This window comes from Natrix helvetica, assembly GCF_964273705.1.
Source record: "Natrix helvetica genome assembly, chromosome: 2".
In the NCBI taxonomy this organism is placed as follows: Eukaryota; Metazoa; Chordata; class Lepidosauria; order Squamata; family Natricidae; genus Natrix; species Natrix helvetica.
In genome coordinates this window covers 286,260,611-286,284,236 of record NC_138552.1, presented here as the reverse complement: position 1 = coordinate 286,284,236, position 23,626 = coordinate 286,260,611, and the positions used below count along the sequence as shown (strand labels likewise).

The following is a 23,626-nucleotide window of genomic DNA, read 5'->3' as shown; positions in this document are numbered from 1 at the left end:
GCAAAGTCTTTCAAGGGAGGATTTACAGTCACAGACCTTATCTGGCTTGAAGAGCTGCCAGGCCGATATCTGCAAAACTTGGAAAAGAGTCTCAGAGAGTCAGGAACCAATTAAGCAAATTAATTGTCTCTTCCAAATGCCACTCCCTTTCGCTCCTTTTATTTCCTCTGGGAGGGGCCATTCATCGTCCACCTGTGGCTTTACTCCCAAGTCGACCCTTGTTCCTTAGCTGTTCCCTTCGTCTGGCAACTCTGCGCATGCACACACTGGGAACAGGCTCCAGCTGTTCAACTGCCTCACTGATGTCTGACTTTGAAGGCAGCTGATAAGTGGCATACGGCTCTGGCCCTATCTCTGCCTCTGACACAGAGCCCTCATCCAGGGGTGGTTTCCAGCAGCTGCTATTGTCGGTCTCCTCATGGGCGTGCCGAACCGAAATACAAGATGGAGAACAACAGGCGAACCGGTTCGGGGGTGTGGCAGGCCTCGGTTGCTGCCAGTTCCAGTGACCCAAGCCGCCAAACCACTACCGGTTCGGCCGAACCAGGCGAAAACCACCACTGCCCTCATCAGAGCTTTCCCCAGACTCCAGGGCTGGCCCATGTTCTTCCCCAATCTCCTCACTGTCCGAATCTGCTGCCAGCTCTGCTGGCTGCTGGTGGGCCACAACTAGGGGTGGGTTCCTGCCAGTTCTACCTTCTTCTATAGAAGAGGTTCCACAAATCTACAGTGTCGTTTAGAACCGGTTCCAGCTCCCTCCCCCCGTCCGTCCGCACATCATCAAGATGAAGAGCGAGAGGAGGAATTCTGGGAGTTGAAGTCCACAAGTCTTAAATCTGTCAAGTTTGAACACCCCCGGGGTTTTTCTTTCTAAAGGGTTAGGGGTGCAAGGGTCTTGTAACTTGACAGCTTTAAGACTTGTGTGCTTCAAATGCCAGAGTTTCTGAGCCAACATTTTGGTTGCTAAGCAAGAGCGGTTGTTGAGTTTTACCACATTTTACAAGTTGGCCATGCCTACCCAGTCACATGGCCGGCAAGCCACTCCCACCCAGGCACATGGCCGGCAAGCCACTCCCACCAGGTCACATGGCCAGCAAGCCACTCCCACAAAGCAGGCCACACCTACAGAAGAGGTTCTAAAAAAATTTGAAACCCACCGCTGGCCACAACACTCCAAAATGCTTGACAGCATATACTGAGCAGTTTACAAATATTAGCACAATGCCCCCAGCAATCTGGGGCCTCAATTTTATTGACCTTGAAAGGATGGGAGGCTGAGTCAAGCTTGAGAAGGTCAGGATCAAACTCCAGACTGTGGAAAGAGTTTGCCTGCAATATTGTACTCTAGATCACCGCACCACTCCTATATTTATGACCTTTTTGCCACAGTTGTTAAGCGAGTCACTGCAGTTAAGAGACTTAATGCAATTGACTTTACTTATTGGAACCTGATGGGAGGGAATTGCAAATGACGATCATGTAATCCCAGGATGTTGCAACTCTTATAAATAATGCTGGTTGTCAAGCATCTGAATTTGGATCATGTGACCATGGAGATGCTCTGATAGTCGTAATGTGAGATCCCGTTGTAAGTTAATTTTATTTAGAGCTGCTGTAGCTTCGAACCATCGCTAAACGAATGGTTGTAAGTCGAGGACTATATAAAATGTACGCTTGAGACTGTTTGGCAGGACTTTCTGGAATTTCCCAAGCTAGAGGTTCCAAGTTTCTTTGACTGTATGCGGGGAAGATTTTGAAGAAGACAGGGAGAAATCTGGGATTAAATTATTGCAAGTGTGAATTTTTAGTGACCACCAACAGAGGAACAAATGTGGTATAGGCTCTACATTTTGAAAATCGCAGATGCAGACTTTGAGATGATCAGTAGATTGCGACAAAGAGACAATGAAAATTCTTTATTGGCCTCTATTGGCCTTAAAGAGTTTTGTAGCACAGTTCTTTCTACATAAATCTTTGACTTATGACCACAATTGAGACCAGGATTTCCTTCGTTAAGCAATGTGCTTGTTATATTATTTGGTTGTATGGTTATTTGTTAAAGCAAAATGGTTGTTAAGCAAAGCAACCCTGGAACACTGCAACCCGTCATAAATAAGAGTCAATTGCTAGGCGTCTACATTTTGATCATGGGACCGTAAAGATGTCACAACTGTCCTAAGTGTGAAAAACCATCATGTCACTTTTTTCAGTGCCATTGGTAACTTCAAATGGTCATAAATGAACTGTTGTAAGTCAAGGACCACCTTTATTCATATTCAACTCCTGGTCCAGTTCAAATAGTGACTGGAACTTTATTGGAAAACCTGAAGAGCCCGTTATTTAGAATAGAATTGAATAGAATAATAGAGTTGGAGGGGACCTTTGAGGTCTTCTAGTTCAACCCCTTGCTCAGACAGGAAGCCCTACACCATTTCAGACAAATGGTTATCCAATCTCTTCCAGTTTTTAAGAACATTCACAACTTCTGGAGGCAAGTTGTTGCACTGGTTAATTGTTCTAACTCTCAGGAAAATTCTCCTCAGTTCTAAATTGCTTCTCTCCTTGATTAGTTTCCACCCATTGCTTCTTGTCCTAACCTCAGGTGCTTTGGAGAATAGCTTGACTCCCTCTTCTTTGGGGTAACCCCTGAGATTTTGGAACACTGGTATCATGTCACCCCTAGTCAGGGGTGAAATCCGCTTACTTTTGCTACCGGTTTGGTAGCAATGTGAGTGAAAGTGCACACCACCTCCACACATGCGCAGGACCTTCTGCACATGCGCAGAGCATCAAAATGATTTCCGGGTGGGCGGGCGGAGCCTGATATCAAGTGAGTAAGCGAACAGCGAGGGTGAAGGGAATCTGCTATGCCACTTGATTTAGATTAGCTAGAATGAATCGGTAGCAATTTTTTTACTACCTGTTCGGGCAAACAGCTGGCATCTTTGCTACCGGTTTGGGTGAACTGGTAGCATTTCACCCCTGTCCCTAGTCCTTCCTTTCATCAGACTAGACCCAGTTCCAGGAACTGTTCTTCATACATTTTAGCCTCCAGTCCCCTAATCATCTTTGTTGTTCTTCTCTGCACTCTTTAGTCTCAACATCTTTTTTACATCAGGGCGACCAAAACTGGATGCATTATTCAGTTCAAGTGTGGCCATGCCAAGCCATCATAAAGTGGTTAGTCCTCTTCAGAGGTATTTGACCAGATATGGGATTTATCGGTGCTTTCTGGAGCTTGTCCAAGGAAATTATCCTTTATCAAAATGGAGACAGGGGGATAATGATGTGAGCATGGGGAATACTACCTGGATTTTATTGATGTCATCATCATCTTCATTAAAGTCCAATCAGCATTTAATTGAATCAATTTCCTTTTGACCCTGGTATTACCTTTTTTTTAAAATGCTGCTTCCAATACTCCAAATATAGCTCTCCGCCATCAAAGCTCCAAGATCAACCAATACTGGTCCAGAGGAGCAGAAATCTTCTTCCGATAAAATAGTTTTTGCATCCAGAGGAAGAGATTCCCCACTCCCAGGCCAGCATTGTAACTATACAATACAATACAATACAATAGCAGAGTTGGAAGGGACCTTGGAGGTCTTCTAGTCCAACCCCCTGCCTAGGCAGGAAACCCTATACCGTTTCAGACAAATGGCTATCCAACATCTTCTTAAAGACTTCCAGTGTTGGGGCATTCCCAACCTTTGGAGGCAATTCTGTTCCACTGATTAATTGTTCTCTCAGGAAATTTCTCCTCAGTTCTAAGTTGCTACTCTCCTTGATTAGTTTCCACCCATTGCTTCTTGTTCTACCCTCAGGTGTTCTACCCTACAGTACTATGATACTGTACTAGATCAAGAATTATGAGAGGGTATTCTCTTTTAGTTTTTTTTAACCCCATCTTTATAATTTTTATAAATAATTCACGGTGGCAAACATATTTAATCTCCTTCCTCCTATTTTCCCCGTAACAACTACCCTGTGAGGTAGGCTGGGCTGAGAGAGAGTGATTGGCTCAAAGTCAACCAAGCTGACTTTCATGCCAAAGGCGGGATTAGAACTCTCAGTATCCTGGTGATTGGTCCAAAGTCACCCAGCCGGTTTTCATATCTAATGCAGAACTAGAACCCTAAGTCAGCACCTTAACCATTACACCAGACTGTCGCTTTCTTCCTAGTTGCTTGCTTGATATTCAGGCAATGGTTAAGTGCCATTCTAGGACTTCTGTGCAAGGCAAGATCAAATTAATGAAAAAGTGGATTTTTTTGAGCTCAGTCCCCTAACACTAAGACATAATTTAGCTTCATGCATTTTCATGGAGTTTTCTTTGTGGCAATAAGATAGTTTGTTCTCTCTCTCCCTCCCTCCCTCCCTCCCTCCCTCTCCTCTCCCCCCCCCACCCTCTCCCTCTCCCTCCCTCCCTTCCCCTTCCCTCGGAAGAAATATCCATCTGGGTTCAGGAAAGAAAGACACTAGAAACATGGAGGCTGATTGGAAAGATGGTTTATTGATGGATAGGGCCACATGGGTTTTAGGTCCTGGGCAGCTGAACACATGAAGCTGAGAGAGAGAGTGGTATTTATACCCTCTCTTGGGTCTTGCCCTTGAGCTTCCTGTTCCTGTGCAAGAAATTTATTCTATTGGTTGTCAGACTCCCAGGAGGGCTATGCAGGGGTCATAGCTGAGGTTGTCTGAGATACATTTGATTGAACCTTTCTGGCTGATGCAATGAAAGGGTTTGGTTATACCATGTGTGAGCTCTGCTGATAATCCTATTATGTCCTGGAGGGTCATGTCTTAATCCCATCACCCTGGAGCTGGAGGTCTAATTATCTTGTAGGTGAGCTGATTCAGTCCTGCTGGGGCTATTAAGAAAGGGGGGGGGGCGGCTGCTTCCCAAGAGCATGTTTCTCCTTTAAGGAAATATAATATTCTGCTTTTTAAATATTTCTTAAAATATGTCATTCTTCCAGGAGAGGGGTGGGTGCTAACTTTCTACAGGTGTATTGTTGGAAGAAATGTCCTTCTGGATTCAGTTCCAAGTGGGGAGAAAGACACTGAAAACACGAAGGCTGCTTGGAAAGATGGTTTTAATGGTGGACAGGACCACGTGGTTTGAGGTCCTGGAGAAAAGAGGGATCACATGCCTTGAAGATCTTGAAGAAAAGGGGAAGAGATGCTGAGAGTGCCCTGGTTTCATGCCCTCTCTGGGATTTTAAATTTGAGCTTGTATTCTGATTGGTTGCCAGACTTCCATGGGGCCCATGCAGGGGCAACTCTGTAGGTTGTCTTTTGAGTCCCAAGCTTGGTTGAGCCTTGCTGGGCGATGATGAAAGGGCTTTGGGATTCCTATTATGGCTCTGTCTGAAGGAGGTCATTCTTTGTTATGTAGAATAGATTGGCCCTTAATGGCCCATTGACAAAGGTGGGAGTGGGGCTGAATTTCTGGCTTCTCTTTTAGGAGAAATATTCTGCCCTTTTAATATTTCCTAAACTATTTCATTTTCTAAGAGAGGGATGGGTTTTAACTTCTTACAGTATAAAATAGTCAAACTTAGCTATTTGGTCAGATGCTACTTCAAACATCTTTTGCACCAGCAGAATATAGTACCGTAAGCATCATCTTACATAATGTCTGAACTGAAGAGTGTTAATCTATGGCTAAATAGGCTCTAGATCAGTGTTTCTCAGCTCTGGCAACTTTAATGTGTAGATTTCAATTCCCAGAATTCCCCAGTCAGCAATATTTTATACATCCAATGGTGACTTTCAAAGGGGTAGTATTTCAGCCTGCCACTTATATTTATTTCGTTGGTTTTGCAATGTTTATAGCTTGCTCCGGTCCTGATGAACTCTGGGTGGCAAACAACAAAGGCCCTAAATCACAATGACAAAATACAAGAATGAAACAAACAGCACACAAAAAAGGCTAGATTCGTGTTAGCTTGTGTTGCCTTTGAAGACGAATCAAAAACTACAATTGACTCAAAATGCAGTATATTTGCGAATCAAAGTGCCTGTAGCCACTTAATACTTGCTCTACCAACTGAATGTTCATTATAAACAGTTTTCTGAGTGCAATTCAAAGGGCAGGTGTTTCTCTATTTGCATCCTGCCCAAAATATTTGTTGTTTTTCTGCTTACAAAGTGTTTCTCAGTGATAGCACCATATTAAGGGATCCTGTGGCTCTTTGAAATTAGCGTTTGCTGTAGCTTCAGAAAATGAGCTGCTTTAGGCCATGAGAGCCCATTTGAGTAGCTTTGTAGTAATTGTAGCACCACATTCTTTGGCGTGGCATGGTGGATAAGACGCTGAGCTTGTCGATCGGAAAGGTCAGCAGTTCAGCGGCTTGAATCCCTACTGCCGTATAATGGAGTGAGCTCCCGTTACTTGTCCCAGCTTCTGCCAACCTAGCAGTTCGAAAGCATGTAAAAATGCAAGTAGAAAAATAGGAACTACCTTTGGTGGGAAGGTAACTGTGTTCCATGCGCCTCTGGCGTTTAGTCATGCCAGCCACATGACCATGGAGACGTCTTCAGACAGCGCTGGCTCTTTGGCTTTGAAACGGAGATGAGCACCGCCCCCTAGAGTCAGGAGCGACTATGTGCGAGGAGAACCTTTCCATTTATTCTTCTTGGTTCTTTTAAATTAATATTCTATTTTTACCTTGTTTGGCTTTCATGACCTAAACCAGTAAGAACCATGTTTTGAGCCTGGTGGTATTGTGGGAAGAAACATTCATTTGGTTCAGTTCCAAGCTGGGGGAAAGGCTCTGGAAATATGGAGGCTGATTGGAAAGATGGTTTATTGATAAAGCAGAACCACATGCATTAGTGATTCTGGGCAGCTGACAAAATGGAGTTGAGAAATGGGAGGTTTTTATACCTTCTTTGGGCTATGCACTTGAGCTTCCTGTTCCTGTGCAAAAACATATATTCTATTGGCTGTTGCTAGATTCCTGAGATCATGTAGGGGTTATGTAGGGGTCATAGTTGGCTCTATAGGCAAAAGAGGAAATGCAAATGCTGGGTTTTTATCTGAGCTCCCAGATTTGGTTGAAGTTTAGACTGCTCTGGGGGTGATGGAATTCCTATTGTGGCTTAAGGGCTTTGGTCCTGTTTTGGCTCTTGGACGAGGGTATTTGCTTATGAACCAAGCTATCTAGATACTTGTCTTCTTTCAATAAGCTCTTTATCTCTTAAGTGCTGACATCTGCTGTGGGCTATTAAGAAAAAGTGGGAGCTGCTTTCTGCCTCTAAAAAAAAAATCTGTTTCTCCATTTCTCATTTAGGGAAGTACAATATTCTGCCTTTTTAATATTTCCCAAAATATTTCATTGTTCTGGGTGGGAAGGCTTCCCACAGTATAAAAATGAAAGATTGGGTAGAGAAAATACCCAGCTTTTGCTAAATGAATGTCTAATAACCAGTTACCTACATTGTGAAAACTATTTTGCAAAAAGAGAGTTCTTCCCTTCCCATGAGAGCCATTTTGTGGCAGCTCTCACGAGAGGCTCTCCGAATTCCACGCCTGTTTTCTACCCCCTAAAATTTTACTCCCACTATACTGAGTAGGTTTGCATAGAATTGTGCTCTGTTATATCTGAGAGCTGCATTAGAGCTGAAATCTAATTTTTCTAATTTATCATCTGCAGGCCAACCTTCAACCAAGGGAAATAAAAAAAATTTCTTGTTTTCGAATACTTTAAGCCTCTTTAAAAGAAAAGAAAAAGCAGATCATTAGTACAGTCTGGTGTTTTGGATTAATGGCCCCAAAGTGTACAGGCGGCTAAACATTACTCTTATCTATAAAACACTTTTGGGGGAGATTGAATGTGAGAACTTTGCAGCTTGAATCCAGAAACCAAGAGCAGGTGAGTGACAGGTGCAGGTATGATGAGTGTTCAAAAAATGATGACATAATGAACTGTTCGTTTCCTTGCCAGCTCCAACGCAGATTCTAAAAACATGATTTCTTCGCTGCATCAAGTCTCAAGTTATTAAATCATACATTCAGATATACATCCAGTCTCAGCCATGGAAGCACCCTGGGGACCTAAGGGCCAGTTCTATCGTCTCACTGCAACCTATCTCTGCAGGGTTGTTGTTGTATGGGACAACAAATACAAGAATGACACAAACAGCACACAAAAAAGCTAGATTTCTGCCTTGCATTCTACCTAAGTTGCCTTGAAGATTACCGTATTTTTTGGACTATAAGACGCACCAAGATTTCGAAGAGGTAAGTAAGAAAAAAAGTTTTTGCCTTCCCTCAGCCCCCAGCAGCCCTCTGCAGGCTTCAGCAGGGATGGGCAAGGTAAAAATGCCCCCGTTTCTGCCTTACCCCAGCCCTGCTGAAGCCTGCAGAGGGCTGCTGGGGGCTGAGGGAAGGTAAAAAAGTCTCTGTTTTTGCAAAAAACAGCCCATTTTTCACAAAAATGGGATTCGGGTGGGGTTTGGGGAGGCCAAAAATGGCTGTATTCGGTGTATAAGACACGCCAACATTTCCATGCTCTTTTGGGGGAGGGAGGGGGAAGGTGCGTCTTATACCCCGAAAAATACGGTAATAAAAAACTACAATTGATTCAAAATGCAAATCAAATAGGAGGAGGAGGGATCACTTGACATACTGTCCCCAAGGTGCTTTTTTTGAGGGGCAACTGGACTTTCTGGTTTTTCTTTGAAGAGGTTTCACTTCTCTTCCAAGAAGCTTCTCCAGCTCTGAAGAAGAGCTGAGCTGAAAGGGCTTCTTGGAGAAGTGAAATACCTTCAAAGAAAACCCAGAAAATCCAATTGCCTCTTGAAAAAAACACCTTGAGGACAACCATGACCTGGATGACTGAGAATCTTCATAGACGCTTGATCTTCTGCCTTAGCTCCTAAATGAAAAGCTAGGATTATCAATCCAATCAATAAGACAGACTGCCACAGACCCTGGAGTGTTACTCTCTCTCTTTCTCCTTGTAGCCATGTTCACTCAATGAATAGAATAGAAAAGAACATAATTCTTTATTGGCCAAGTGTGATTGGACACACAAGGAATTTGTTTTTGGTGCATCTGCTCTCAGTGTACATAAAAAGACAAGATACATACGTCAAGAATCGTAAGGCACAACACTTAATGATAGTCATAGGGTACAAATAAGCAATCAGGAAACCATCAATTTCAGTAAGGATACAAGCAACAAAGTTACAGTCCTGCATCCGTAAGTGGGAAGAGATGGGCGATAGGAAGGATGAGAAGACTAATAGTAATAGTAATGCAGCCTTAGTGAATGGTTTGACAGTGGTGAGGGAATTGTTTAGCAGAGTGATGGCGTTCGGGGAAAAAACTGTTCTTGTGTCTCGTTGTCTTGGTGAACGTTGAAAGGTTGTCTTTGCAAATCAAATAACTGACTATACCTGTTGTTACATCCATAAGCCCCGATTACCCCATGATTTAGAATAGACTAGAATAGAATAGAATTCTTTATTGGCCAAGAGTGATTGGACACACGAGGAATTTGTCTTTGGTGGGGATGCTCTCAGTGTACATAAAAAGACAAGATATATTGTCAAGAATCCTAAGATCCAACAATGATAGTTATTTACCGCGGGCATCTGCAGATTCAAACCAAGGTTTCCTATCCTTTCTATATACAAGGGAGTTAAGGCAGAATCTATACATCCCGGCTTACACGCAGCCCGGTTTGCTGGGTGACTAGCACGCTTGTGAACCACCAACCGATCCCACGAGTTTGCCCAACACACTTTGATCCCGTGTGAACCCAGAGCACGGGTACGACGAACGGGGGGGGGGCGCTTTAGCGAGGCGCCTCTAACCTGGAATAGCACAGCTCCCGCCCCCTTTAGTCTACCTCGCAGGGCTACTTTTCCAATCCAAGCGGAAGGAGGGGGTGGGAGAGCAAAGAAGGACAGAAGGACCCTTGCAACAAACATTGCAAGGTTAAGGCGTTCGGTCCATGCTCTGGAGCCCTCCGCTTTACCCCAAGGTTTGGAGATACCCTTACATACACCACTTGCCTTGACTGGCCAAGAGACAACCCCACCCCTCCAGCCGCCTGCGCGCGCCTGCCCATCACACAAGTGCATTGTTACTAGATAATCCCCCCCCCCCGGGCGCTTCCCTCTTTCCTCCTCTTGCCCCCCCCGGGGGGAAACCAGGTTGGGCCAGCTGGAGTGACGTCAATGTGGGGGAGGCCGCGGAAGATGGCTGCAGCGGCGGCGGCTGAAGGGGTTGCCCGCTGCAAGAGAGAGAGCAGGGCTGCGGCGGCGGCGGCGAAGCAGCAGGAGGAGGAAGAGGAGGAGGAGGAGGAGGAGGAGGAGGAGGAAGGCGCCTGTCTGGCTCGCCTCTGCGGGGCCGGTCGGTCCCAGCTCTGCAGAGCGCAGCGCCAGCGGGAGACCCCCGCCCTGCCTTCGCCCCCGGCTTAGTCCGCCCTTCTCTCCCCCCGCTTCCGATCGCCCCGGACCTTTCGTGCCCCCGCGGCACCATGAGTTGCTCGGAAGATGCCGCGAAGGAAAAAATGCTTTGGAACGTGAAAAAGGAGGTAAGTAAGCCTCGGGGGCAGATTTTTTTGAGGGGCGGGGGGTGTTTGTGTGGTAGTGGTCGTCGTTAGCTTGTCTTTTTTACCGATTTGGGGAGGGGGTGTAGGAGAAAACCGGACCACCATCACTCTTCTCTCTCTCTTGCCGTGGTTGGGTTGCATTTTGGGGTTAGTAAATGGTAACAGAGTTGGAAGGGACCTTAGAGGTCATCTAGTCCAACCCCCTGCTCACGCTGGAGACCCGTGCTAGGGATTCGAACCGCCGACCTTTCTAAGCTTCAAGCTCAGTATCTTAGCCACTATGCCACCTATTCAGGTTTGGGGTTGGCATCCCGCGGTGACTGTGGGGTGGCTACCAGATGAGTCGCTAAGTGGGAAAGTCCTCGCCTTATGGCTCCTAACCACGAGTTGGATGTTGCTCCGGTCTTAAATGAAACAGCAAAGAAGGCGTGTCATTCGGAACCGTATTCCCACGACTCTTTTGCCTGCTTCCCAGCGCTGATCTGGGTTCTGCTACTAACCATGTTCGTCTTTCAGTGTGCCCCTCAGGTTGGGTTCACTCCAAACGCTAAGTTGCAATGAAGTTGGCTTGCATCGCGGCTCATGGGCTGCCTTCGCGCAACCTGTAGTAAATTCAAAGCAGAATCCGTTTGACTAAGCTGGCTTAGAGGTTGATATTTTTGTCTGGCTTAGAATCTGGGGAAGGACGTGAATCCGAGGGTTGTGTGAATCCAAAGAGTTAATTCAATCATGTCCGTCCATCGTATTTGAATAGGTCCTTGACATCTAATTGTGTGGGATGTCAAGACTTGCGTGCAAAACCAATTATAAGGTATAGATTGGGGGAATAAAGCTGAATGGGTACACACACACACACACACACACACACGGATTAAAATTTAGAATATAGAATAACTAGAGTTGGAAGGGACCTTGGAAGTCTTCTAGTCCAACCCCTCCCTAGGCAGGAAACCCTACACCACTTCAGACAAATAGTTATAAATCTTAAAATTTGTAAAGGGTGTTTATAGAAGCATCTCTTTCGGTGCCCGGCCCCTTCTTTGGAGTGAAGCTGCAGCTAAGCTGGTGGACGATTTCAAAATCTTTTCGAGAGAAATGGAGACTTTCTCATTCCTGAATTGAGCCAGTCTGCCAGGTTTTGATCAAATATACACGCCGCCCGCCCGTACAAGCTCAGAGACCTCTTTGTCTCTCTCTTGTCCAACCAGGTGAGATGAGGGAGGACAAACATTTGGATGGCAGCTTTTACCCTTTTGCTAATCCTGTGTACTTTGGCACAAGCTGTGTTTGATTATGATGGACCTACTCAAGCTCATTTTACCCACCTTTGGCTTGGCAACCAGTCAGCTTCCAGGTTCCCCTTTGTGGTGGATCAAAAACAGCATATATTGTTGTTATTAAAGGCTGTTTCTCTCTCTTTATTTCATGGAAAGAGTTCTGGTTTCATCCTTGACGTGTCTAGTTCAGAAGGGACCAGCTGATGCAAAGGACCTGTTTATGAATAAGGTCTTGGAAAGGGAAATGGATGTAATACAGCTAGTCCTCGACTTACAACAGTTCATTTAGTGACCGCTCAAAGTTACAACGGCACTGAAAAAAGTGACTTTTAGGAATGTTTTTTCCCCAGTTATGACCTGTTCAGCATCCTCACGAACATTTATATCAAAATTCAGACGCTTGGCAACTGGTTCATATTTATGACCGTTGCAGTGTCCCAAGGTCATGTGATTCTTCTTTTGTGACCTCCCAACCAGCAAAGTCAATGGGGAGGTCAGATCACTTAACAATGGGGTTAGTAACTTATCAACTGCAGTGATTCACTTAACAACGGTGGCCCCGAAAGGTTGTAAAATGGGGCAAAAGTCCCTTGACCAATGTCTCCCTTAACAAGAGGAGATGTTGGGCGCAATTGTGGTTGTAAGCTGAAGACTATCTGTATTAGGCAAAATGCTTAGTCTACTGGGGCAGACCAAGGACAGTCAACTTTGTCTCTGCTGATACAAACAAGAGTGCCTCTGAGGGCATGCAGAATATTATGGTCTCACAAAGGACCTGTTGCTGACAGATATTTTCCTAGGACCGGTGTGATGGTCGTGGGGTCAAAGGAACAAGGTTAGAAATCTGCCTACATTTTCTGAATCATACGTATCAAATCTTAAAGACAGTGATGGAGAAATGCTCCAATCACTGTAAAATCTTGGCCTGTTTTATTTATTTATTTTTTAAAAAATCTAAAATCATGATTCAGATTCAATTATAGATCTATGCAGTTTCCTTGGCATGGCATGATTTGGTTTGTTACAGCTTCCTTTCAGGTTATTTTTAGGATTTCTTGGCAATAAAATTTCCTGGTGGTATCCCATCCAAGCACCAACCAAGTTGAAATTTGCTGCTCTATGATCCATCAAAGTCCATTAGAAATATCACCTAATTGGACCAGAAATCCATTATGCAGTTGGGGATCCCCCACATGTGTCAGGACTACAAAGCCCAACATTCTCAGCCATGGAATTCTGGAGATTATATTCCAGGTGAAGGTAAAGGCCATTGCTGGCCATAAGCACGTACATTTGGAAAGTATCAGTTTTGGGAAGGCTTAGTATGGCTTAGTGCGGTGTTGCTCAACTGTGACAACTTTAAGACGTGTGGACTTCAACTACCAGAATCCATCAGCCAGCTGAGAAATCTGGAATTGAAGTCCACATGTTGCCAAGGTTGAGAAACCCTGGCTTAATATAGTTTAATAGCCTCCCATTACATGTTTCTGGCCAGCAGTGGCTTTCAACTGGACAGGAATCATTTTTTTTACCTGTGATGGTGAACCTATGGCACGCGTGCCACAGGTGGTATGCAGCGCCCTCTGTGTGGGCATGCGAGCTGTTGCCTTAGTTCAGCTCCACCACGCAGGCGTGCATGCCTCCCGCCGGCCAGCTAGTCGTTGGGTCTCTGCTGCGCATGCATGGGGAACGGGGAGTGTGCGGGGGGCTGTGCGCACATTCCATTTTGGGAGTTCAGACATGCGCACTTTGGGCACTCAGTCCGGAAAAGGTTAGCCATCCCTGACCTAGAGAATTAAAAATACCAGGTGTCTGGGTGCTTGGCTCTTGTGCCAGGGTGCAGTTTAAGAGGGCAGAGAGCTTTATGGCTTTTCAGAGGCTGAGAGGTATGTTGCTGCAAAAGCCTTTATAGTAGGAAGATTGCTGTTTAACGATCCATCTCTGCAGGAAATTGACAAAGATTTTGTTTTCCTTATTGTTCCAAATCTCCATCAGCAAAATAATTAATGTCCCTGTTCTTGACAAGGAAGATGCTTGGGGTAATCAGGAGGGAGCTGCCACTCTGAATAAATTCTTCCGCTCAGATTTTTTAAAATCTTTCTTGCATCAGGACCGGTTAGCGGAACTTGGAAATTTTTAGTCCAAATCCAATTGCATTTTCTGCGGCTGAATTGCCTACCGGTGCATTCGTTTCTCAACATTTCGTTGGATGCATTTTGAAAATGTTATCTTTAGCTGGCAGAAATGTGATTACATAGGCTTGGGGAGTGTCAGGGGGGGGGTGAGGATTGCAAAGAGTAGAACAGAATGTCCATCCAATGCATCTTTTAAAAAAGGATGCATTCAATGGACATTTGCTTCTCCGTTTTCTATGAAAAGGACAGATGAGCAATACAGGGGATTCATCGTAATATTCCATCTCTCTATCTTCTTTCATTATCTCCCTCCCATCAGTTGCTGTGATCTTGATGACGCAGATGCTACTGTCGTGCTTGCAACTGTGAATGTGTGTTTTGGGTGGGAGGGGCTGTGCACGGTGGGGGTGGGGTGGGGGGTTGATAGCGAGACCAACATTCATTCAAAAACAAAAACCTTTCCTTCTCTTTCTGTGTTACCGATGCAATTTAAGTCCTGCTCTTTCCGCGGTCATGCAGGACGAGGTTGATTAAGTAAGGAATGGATTATTAATAATATGGGTAAGAGTAAAAGGGAAACATTATTTAGAAATATCAATGTAGCTTTCAATAATGGAAGCATTGACACATCCAAATACTAGTAGGTAGATACAAAGATATCTTAACAGAAAGGGGGGGGGGGACTCAAACAAAAACAAGAATTAGAAAAACGGGATTGATATAGGTTGGTTTTCACAATTGCAAATACAATCAAGATCTGAAAAAGATAAAAGGGAGTATGGTTTTAACTTGGAAAGTTCAGAGTTGGATAAGATACTTATGGGAACAGAAGAAAGAATAATCAAGAAACTATATAGCCATCTATTAAGAACTAGCGAAGAAGAAGGAGAAGGAGAAGGAGAAGGAGAAGAAGAAGAAGAAGAAGAAGAAGAAGAAGAAGAAGAAGAAGGCTAAAGATACAATGTTAATTTGGGCAAAATCATTATTTCTTTGCTTTACAATGTGGGGTCCCAGCAGTTGTGGGCTCAAAACAGGCATTCCCTTTTGTTAGCCAGAAGGAGAAGAATATGGAATCTGTTCTAAAAGACATGTCGTGTATTAGATAGACATTTTCCCCCATCCAATTTCTCCCACCCTGTACAGGTAGTCTTCAACAGTTCATTTAGTGACCGTTCAAACTTACAGAAGCACTGAACAGCATCCCCATGGTCATGTGATCAAAATTGAGATGCTTGGCAATTGGACATATTTATATGAGGGGTGCTGTGTCAGTTTATACGTAACAGCCGTCTGTAAATCCCTATTTCAAATGCTTCTAGTTTCTTCAAGTGGTTTTCTATCATAGACCAACTCTCCACTCCGTAGAGCAGGATAGAAAAGATGTAACATCTGACAAGCCTGATTTTCAGTCTTAGGCTTATGCCGTGACTGCAGAAGAACCTTTTCCATTTTGAAAAAAATGCTGTTCAAGCTTTCTCTATCCTTGTCTTTACTTCACTCATCATGTCCCAGCTTTCATGTAAATTAAAACAGAGATACATGATCCTTTCAACTTTTTCTAGTGGTATTCCTTCCGAATTTATCAGTGGTAAATTAATGGGTTGTTTGCTGACGACCAGAATCTTGGGTTTTGAGGTGTTAAGCTTCCAACCATATTTTTCAGATATTTCTCTGTTGATGAGGAGCTGAAGGTCTTCATGCTTACTGAAGAAGCAGAACTGTATCATCAGCATACTTTAAATTGTTGATCTGAACACCATTTGCTTTGAGACCAGCATCAATGTTTTCCAGTGCTTCGTTGAAAATTGACTCAGAGTAGATATTAAAAAACAGTGGAGACAGAATGCAGCCCTGTCTGACACCTCTTCGTATTTCTGCATCATTCTGAGTGTTTTTGCCCTAGTCTCATATTTGCTACCTGATGCCAATATGGATTCTTTATGATTTGGATGTCTTTGTCATCTAGTCCCACTTGTTTCAGGATTTGTAATAGTTTGTTGGGTCTTATTTTATCAAATGCTTTTTCAAAATTGTTGAAGCACATGTAAACACTGTGATTGACATCTCCACAAGAACTTGAAGGCTGAATAGGGCATCTCAGATTGTTTCTGAAACCAAATGATGTGTTACTTAGTCACTCCTCAATTTTGTGGTATATTCTTGTGCGAATTATTCTCAGGAATATTTTCAGGGCATGGCTCATTAAGCTTATTGTTCTGTATTTGGTATACTTCTTTGCAATTATTTTTGGGGCGATTGTCACAAAGGTTGATTTTAGCCGATCGTTTGGCATCTTTCCTGTTTCATATATTCAATTGAAGAGCTGCAGTAAAAAAAAATTCCCATTGTCTTCCAGCAATTTTATATTTTCTACTGGGATATCATCAGGTCCTGTGGCTTTTCTTGTTTTTGCTATTTGCTAAGCAACCTAAATTCTGAGCCCCCAATTGTCATAAATGGAGGACTGCCTATTTTGCTTTGGACAGCATAGAAAGCACTGTTTCTCCTTTCTATAAAGTCTAGAATAGTTGCTGGTAAAAAATCTCATGAAGCATTTTTTAAAAATATGTAATTGCTTTCTTTTAAAAAAAAGGATGTTTCATTCTTTGAAAGGCTTGATGGCAAATCTCCTTCTGTGCCCTTTAAATGAAGAGGTGTTAAGTAAACAAAATGAAGGGATCTAATTGGATTCTGTTGAGCAGCCTCCTCTTTTCCCATATTGAAGCATTTTGATTGTTCTTAAATTAACCAGTTCATTATTATTATTTTCCATTTCTCCGCCTGGTTTTTTCCAATCGCAGCAGGTAACCTTGGCGTAATGCTAAATGGTGAGAGCCTAGCCAGGAAGATTCCATAGCAGAGTTTTATTCTTAAAGCATTTATTTTATCACCCTGGGTGCAATTTCCATGTTCTCAGTGTTCTGGAGTGGGCAAAGCTTTTCCCAAAGTTGTCCTTAACAGATACCGTATTTAACGACTTGATTTTTCTTTTGTCAGCTTTGCAATTCCCATTGGTACGAGATTATTATTATTTTTTTAACTTGAACAGAAAGGCAAGCTCATAATGCCGCTTGGAAATTGGAGTTGCTTGCTTTCCTGCTAGGATTGCTTTTAAGCCCCTGTGTCAAACAATTTGCTTTTCCGTGACAAGACAAGATGGAAAAGGGACACCAAGTTCTACAGAGCAGGCTTGTTGTTCAGCTGGCCCCATCCATCAGAACCCAGATCGCTCTGCTTCAATTAACAGCTAAGTGACCTGGTTACTCACAGCCATTAAAGTATCTGACACAGGTAGGGTTTTTTTTTAGGATCACCATCTCGCCAGATCAAAACTTAAGATTGATCAAAACTAAAACTAAGATCAAAACTAAAACTAGACCACCATCTCACCAGATCAAAACTAAGATCGTGGCACCCGGCCCTCTCAATTCCTGGCAAATAGATGGGGAAGAAAAGGAAGTAGTGACAGATTTTATTTTCCTGGGCTCCAAGGTCACCGCAGATGGGGACTGCAGCCAAGAAATTAAAAGAGGCTTCTTCCTGGGGAGGAAAGCTATGCCAAATCTAGACAGCATACTAAAAAGCAGAGACATCACCCTGCCAACAAAAGTGTGCATAGTCAAGGCTATGGTTTTCCCATTTGCAATGGATGGCTGTGAAAGATGGAGCTTAAGAAAGGCTGAGCACCAAAGAATTGAGGCCTTTGAACTCTGGTGCTGGAGAAGACTCCTGTGAGTCCCTTGGACTGCAAGGTGATCAAATCAGTCAGTCCTAGAGGAGATCAACCCTGACTGTTCTTTGGAAGGCCAGATCCTGAAGAGGAGACTCAAATGGCCACCTAATGAGAAGGAAGGACTCCCTGGAGAAGAGCCTCATGCTGGGAAAAATGGAGGGAAAAAGAAGAAGGGGGAGACAGAGAATGAGGTGGCTTAATGGAGTCACCAAAGCAGAATGTGTGAGTTTGAATGGGCTCCAGAGGATGGTAGAGGACAGGAAGTCCTGGAGAAATGTTGTCCATGGGGTCACGATGGGTCGGACATGACTTCACAACTAACAACAACAGTCTCACCAGAATAAAAATTCCATTCAGTTGTAGAATCCACAACTGGGAAATTTCTTCCATAATGGCCAGGTCATATAGATAGGTTCCTGTGTCCCCACCCCACCCCCCACCCTGATCTAGCAAACTGTCCCAAAAATTCCTCTTAAAGTTGCCCATCTATATATTTTAATACAATCATCTACATTAATTGAAACACAGCCCCTGACATGTAACTACAGCGAGTCCTCAACTTACGACCCCAATTGAGCCCCAATTTTCAGTTGCTAAGTGAGGCAGTTGTTAAGTGAACGTGGTCCCATTTTAGGACCTTTCTTGCCACGGTTGTTAAGTGAATCATTGCAGCTGCTAAATTAGCAACACCGTTGTTAAGTGAATCTGGTTTCCTTATTTTTTTAATATTTTTTTTTTAATTTTTAATTTTCAAAACAAACACACATCCTTCTTTACATGCTGTAGAAAGTGTATCAGTTGGTTACAAAAAGGCTTTCGGACATCTCTTCCACAGTCAACAAACATAATTCGTATTAACTCAACTATTTTAACTCAGATATTTATACATGTTACCATCTTCATATCTCCATTTTCATTTGACTATAATTGTTTAAACGTCCTTCATCATAAAATATACCAAGATTTAACACATAACCACATACTGGCATTTCATTGACTATTTCTAAAATCCTCCAATAACACTAAATCCTTATGTCCTATTCTAGCTAAACATCCATAATATTTAATAACAAAATTTTCTAATCCTCCTTTCCAAATCACTGTTTACAATTTACATCCAGTTTCCTTATGTTGTACCCATGTATATATATACATTATTATCATTATCTCTCCTTTATTTGACTGTGTCCTTTATCATAACATTTCCCCCTAATAAACAAAACTTAACTGTATCTAACTTAGTTCTTTTTTATTAACCTTTATATATAATCCAAAAGGATTTCTAATATTCCTTTCATGGGTACCATTCAATATTCATATCCAATTATTACTTATCATAACACTACACATTGTATACATTATTATCATTATCAATTATTTATTTAACTATATCTATTGTCACTAAATTTCACTAAATTTAACTAGTTTTAAATTATACCTTTCCATCTATCAACCTGTATCTTTCCAGTAGCAAAACAGTCTCATATCTTCTGCCGTTTGTGGTGTCAGTCCTTTAATCATCTCCTTAATCAACTTTGGATGGACTCCTCTTAGCAATAACTCAAGTATTTTAACTCAGATATTTATACATGTTACCATCATCATACCTCCATTTTCATTTGACTATAATTGTTTAAACGTCCTTCATCATAAAATATACCAAGATTTAATACATAACCACATACTGGCATTTCATTTACTATTTCTAAAATCCTCCAATAACACTGAATCCTTATATCCTATTCTAGCTAAACATCCATAATATTTAATAACAAAGTTTTCTAATCCTCCTTCCCAAATCACTGTTTACAATTTACATCCATTGTTAAGTGAATCTGGTTTCCTTACTGACTTTGCTTGTTGGAAGGTCGCAAAAAGTAATCACATGACTCCGGAATGCTGCAACGTTTTATCATCGTGATAAAAACAGCCATAAGTCACTTTTTTCAGGGATGTTGTAACTTCCAGCGGTCACTAAATGAACTGTTGTAAGTCGAGGCCCACCTGTACTGTATATAAACATTACTGCAAACCTATTTGAAGAGCAAATGTCCACTGAATTAGATATACTTTGACAGGCTGGTTGGAATTATAAATCAGGAGTTGAGCTTCATTCATCAAGCTCTTTGCTTGTCCAAAGTCTTCTCTTAGCTATTCCATATATGCCCCATTTCTGCTACTTGTGCTAGGATTCAAGTAGCCAACAAAAGAAATAAGGAACTGAAAGGTTAATGGAGGAGTGTCCAATCTTGGGAACTTTAAGACTTGTGGACTTCAGCTCCCAGAATTCCCCAGCCAGCAACACAGCAACAGCCATGAAGTGACCACGCTCACTGCCTCCTGCACCCCAAAAATAATAAGACCTCCCCAAAAACAAGGCCAAGCACTTATTTCAGGGGTCAAAAGAATGTAAGTCCCTGTCTTATTTTCCAGGAAACTCGGTTTCATCTTCAAGTCTTCAGTTACCACACAAGGCAAATTATTTTGATATGAGACTTACAAAATCTCAAATCTGTGCTGTTCCTTCCAGGTAGGACTGTTCCTCCATCCCCATCCCTCATGGGTAGAGGTGGGCATCATATAATATAATCAACAGAGGGATAGAATCAAGATCACGTGAAGTGTTAATACCACTTTATAATGCCTTGGTAAGGCCACACTTGGAATACTGCATTCAGTTCAGGTCGCCACGATGTAAAAAAGGTGTGGAGACTCTAGAAAGAGTGCAGAGAAGAGCAACAAAGATGATTAGGGGACTGGAGACTAAAACATATGAAGAACGGTTGCAGGAACTGGGTATGTCTAGTTTAAGAGAAAGAAGGACTAGGGGAGACATGATAGCAGTGTTCCAATATCTCAGAGGTTGCCACAAAGAAGAGGGAGTCAAACTATTCTCCAAGGCACCCGAGGGTAGAACAAGAAGCAATGGGTGGAAACTAATCAAGGAGAGAAGCAACTTAGAACTGAGGAGAAATTTCCTGACAGTTAGAACAATGAATCAGTGGAACAGCTTGCCTCCAGAAGTTGTGAATGCCCCAACACTGGAAGTCTTTAAGAAGATGTTGGATAGCCATCTGTCTGAAACGGTATAGGGTTTCCTGCCTAGGCAGGGGGTTGGACTAGAAGGCCTCCAAGGTCCCTTCCAACTCTAGTATTGTATTGTATTGTATTGTATTGTATTGTATTGTATTGTATTGTATTGTATTGTATTGTATTGTATTGTATTGTATTGTAATGTAGCAACCGCTTCGCCTAGCACTGGAAATGCGCATAGCTCCAAAAAAACACACTGATATATGGCCAAAATAGCATAGGGCAGGTGGGCAGGCCTACCAGTTGGAACTATCCGAACCGGTCCGAATTGGCAGTAGTCCCCCACTGCTCCTGGACTTGTAAAGTTGTTTTTTTAAATGATGGGACATCTGGAGGGAAATGTCTATGGGGATTCTTAGTCCTCCAGGTCACAGTTGCTGTCCCAAAGGTGCTTTTTCAAAAGGCAACTGGACTTTCTTCGTTTTTCCTTGAAAGACGTTTCGCTTCTCATCCAAGAAGCTTCTTTGGTTCTTGCTTCAGTCCTTCTTCAGTTCTGACTTTTTCTGGGAGTTGGGGGGGAGGAATTGTTGAAGACTTGCACCAGAATGCGTTTGAAGTCAAGATTGGCAAAAAGCAGCAGCAGCAGAAAGATGATTCCCAGATTGCTCAAGTTGCGTTCACACATCGCCTGTATTTCAAGCCTGCTTGCTTCCCCGGCTTGTCTGTTGCCAGCTGCCTGGTGAGTAACACAGCTTGAAAAGGGAAAAAGGAAATAAGCTTTCCAGGCAACTCACAGTCGGTAGAAGTTTCCACGTTTTGTTCAAAAGCTGTTGCAGCAGAAAACACAGTTGGCAGGTTCTGTTTTTTTCGTCCTTGTTTTCTGATTCCTGGCTGTGAAGCCCCCACGAAGGAAGAGAAGGGACTGTAAATCTTCATGTGGTTTCCTGAAAGATGAGGGAGCCCAAATGAATGGGTAGGGACTGATGTGATTTGGAGTAGAGAATACTCCAATACTGTCTATTTTGTGTATGTATTGTCCATATTTTGTATTTTATATGTTTTTATTGTACGCCGCCCCGAGTCCTTCGGGAGAGGGTGCGGCTAACAAATAAAATTTTATTATTTATTATTTATTAGAATTGGAAAGGACCTTGGAGGTCTTCTAGTCTAACCCCCCCCCCCCCGCTCAGACAGAAAACCATTTCAGACAAACACTTGTCCAGTCTTTTCTTTAAAGCCTTGATGGGCATCTCTCAGTGGCATTTCTGCTATTTATCATGGTGGTCTCAATAGCTCTTCACATCCATTCCCAGTTGCAAAGCCTGGAGAAATTCTTGCTCTTTGGGAACCAGTCCCTGTATCTAGCATGCTGCCTAAAGAGACCACGAATCTGTCTTCTGGAGACTCAAGTCCAATGACCCTTTTTCATCCTTCAGAACTGGTCACGAAAGAGGGCAGCTTAATTCCTCTTGTGGGCCACTTGTTCTGGGCAACTAGCTCTGGATGAGCTAATGTACAAGATCATAAGAGCATAGACTATCAGAGTTGGAAGGATCTTGGAGGTCTTGTAGTCCAACCCCCTGCTCTAGCAGGAGACTCTATAGCTATGATGGTGAACCTATGGGACACATGCCAGAGGTGGCACCCAGAGCCCTTTCTGTGGGCACGTGCACCATTGCCAGCTGATCTTCTAGTTTCCGGCGTACATGAAAAACGGCCTGAAAATGGCCCCAAAACAGCACGAAAACAATCCCAAAATGGCCCTAAAAGGGCCAAAAACCAGGCATGCACACACTGGTTTTTGGATTTCCGGTGCTCCAGCACACGCACATGCACACATATGCACGGGCGTTCTGGTTTGGGCACTCAGAGCCGAAAAGGCTCGCCATCACTGCTATATAGTCTATACCTATGATGGCGAACCTATGGCAAGCGTGCCACAGGTGGCACGTGGAGCCATTTGTCAAAGCACGTGAGGCATTGCCCTGTCAGCTGGCCAGCTGGCCGGCTTTTGAGGCCATTTTTTACCCTCCAGTATCTGAAGTCTCCGGAGCGCAAAAAACCAGCCCTACAGGCAAACCGGAAATTCGGGAACGTACTTCCAATTTAGCTCTCTGGAGCCTTCAGGAGGCTTCCCTTATGGCCCCGGAGGGCAAAAAACGACCCTACAAGCAAACCGGAAGTCCCGGTTTGTCCGTAGGTCCATTTTTCGTCCTCTGGAGCCTTCAGGGAAGCCTCCTGAAGGTCCCTGAAGGCTCAGGAGGATAAAAAACAACCCTACGAGCAAACTGGAAGTTTGTTCCTGAACTTCCGGTTTGCCCGTAGGGGCGGTTTTCCGCTCTCCAGAGACTTCAGGGAAGCTCCTGAAGCCTCTGGGGGGCCTCTGGAGGGGCGGGGGAGGCTGTTTTCACCCTCCCCAGTCTCCTATAAGGCCTCTGGAGCTTGGGGAGGGTGAAAAATGGGGGAGGGAGAGCGCTGGTCATATGTGCATGCACGCTGGAGTCATGCGCATTGTATTATGGGTGTGGCACACCCACGCATGACCCTCCAGAAAAGGTTCACCATCACTGATCTATACCATTTCAGACAGGTGGCTGTCCAGTATATTCTTAAAAGCCTCCGATGACGGAGCACCCACAGCTTCTGAAGGCAACTTCTGTTCTACAGGTTGACTGTTCTCACTGTCCCGAAATTTCTCCTTAGCTCCTTAGGTTGCTTCTCTCTTTGATCAGTTTCCATGCATTCTTTCTTGTCTTGCATTCAGACACACTGGAAAAGAGGTTGACTCCCTCTTCTTTGTGGCAACCCCTGAGATATTGGAAGACTGCTATCATGTCTCCCCTGGTCCTTCTTTTCATTAGACTAGATGTACCCAGT

General features: G+C 43.5%; 2 protein-coding genes across 5 annotated transcripts in view; one reads left to right on the top strand and one right to left on the bottom strand.

Annotated features, from left to right (window-relative positions):
• Window positions 1-23,626, bottom strand: part of LYRM9 (LYR motif containing 9) — a 403,766-nt gene that overhangs the window by 277,443 nt on the left and 102,697 nt on the right. The gene's annotated exons all lie outside the window — the stretch shown is intronic.
• Window positions 10,171-23,626, top strand: part of SGSM2 (small G protein signaling modulator 2) — a 157,094-nt gene continuing 143,638 nt past the window's right edge. For all 4 annotated transcript variants that reach the window (XM_081944350.1, XM_081944349.1, XM_081944348.1 and 1 more), the window contains exon 1: window positions 10,171-10,553. In XM_081944350.1, the coding sequence (XP_081800476.1) occupies window positions 10,497-10,553 (57 nt within the window). In that variant the 5' untranslated portion in view covers window positions 10,171-10,496. The remainder of the gene's footprint in view (window positions 10,554-23,626) is intronic.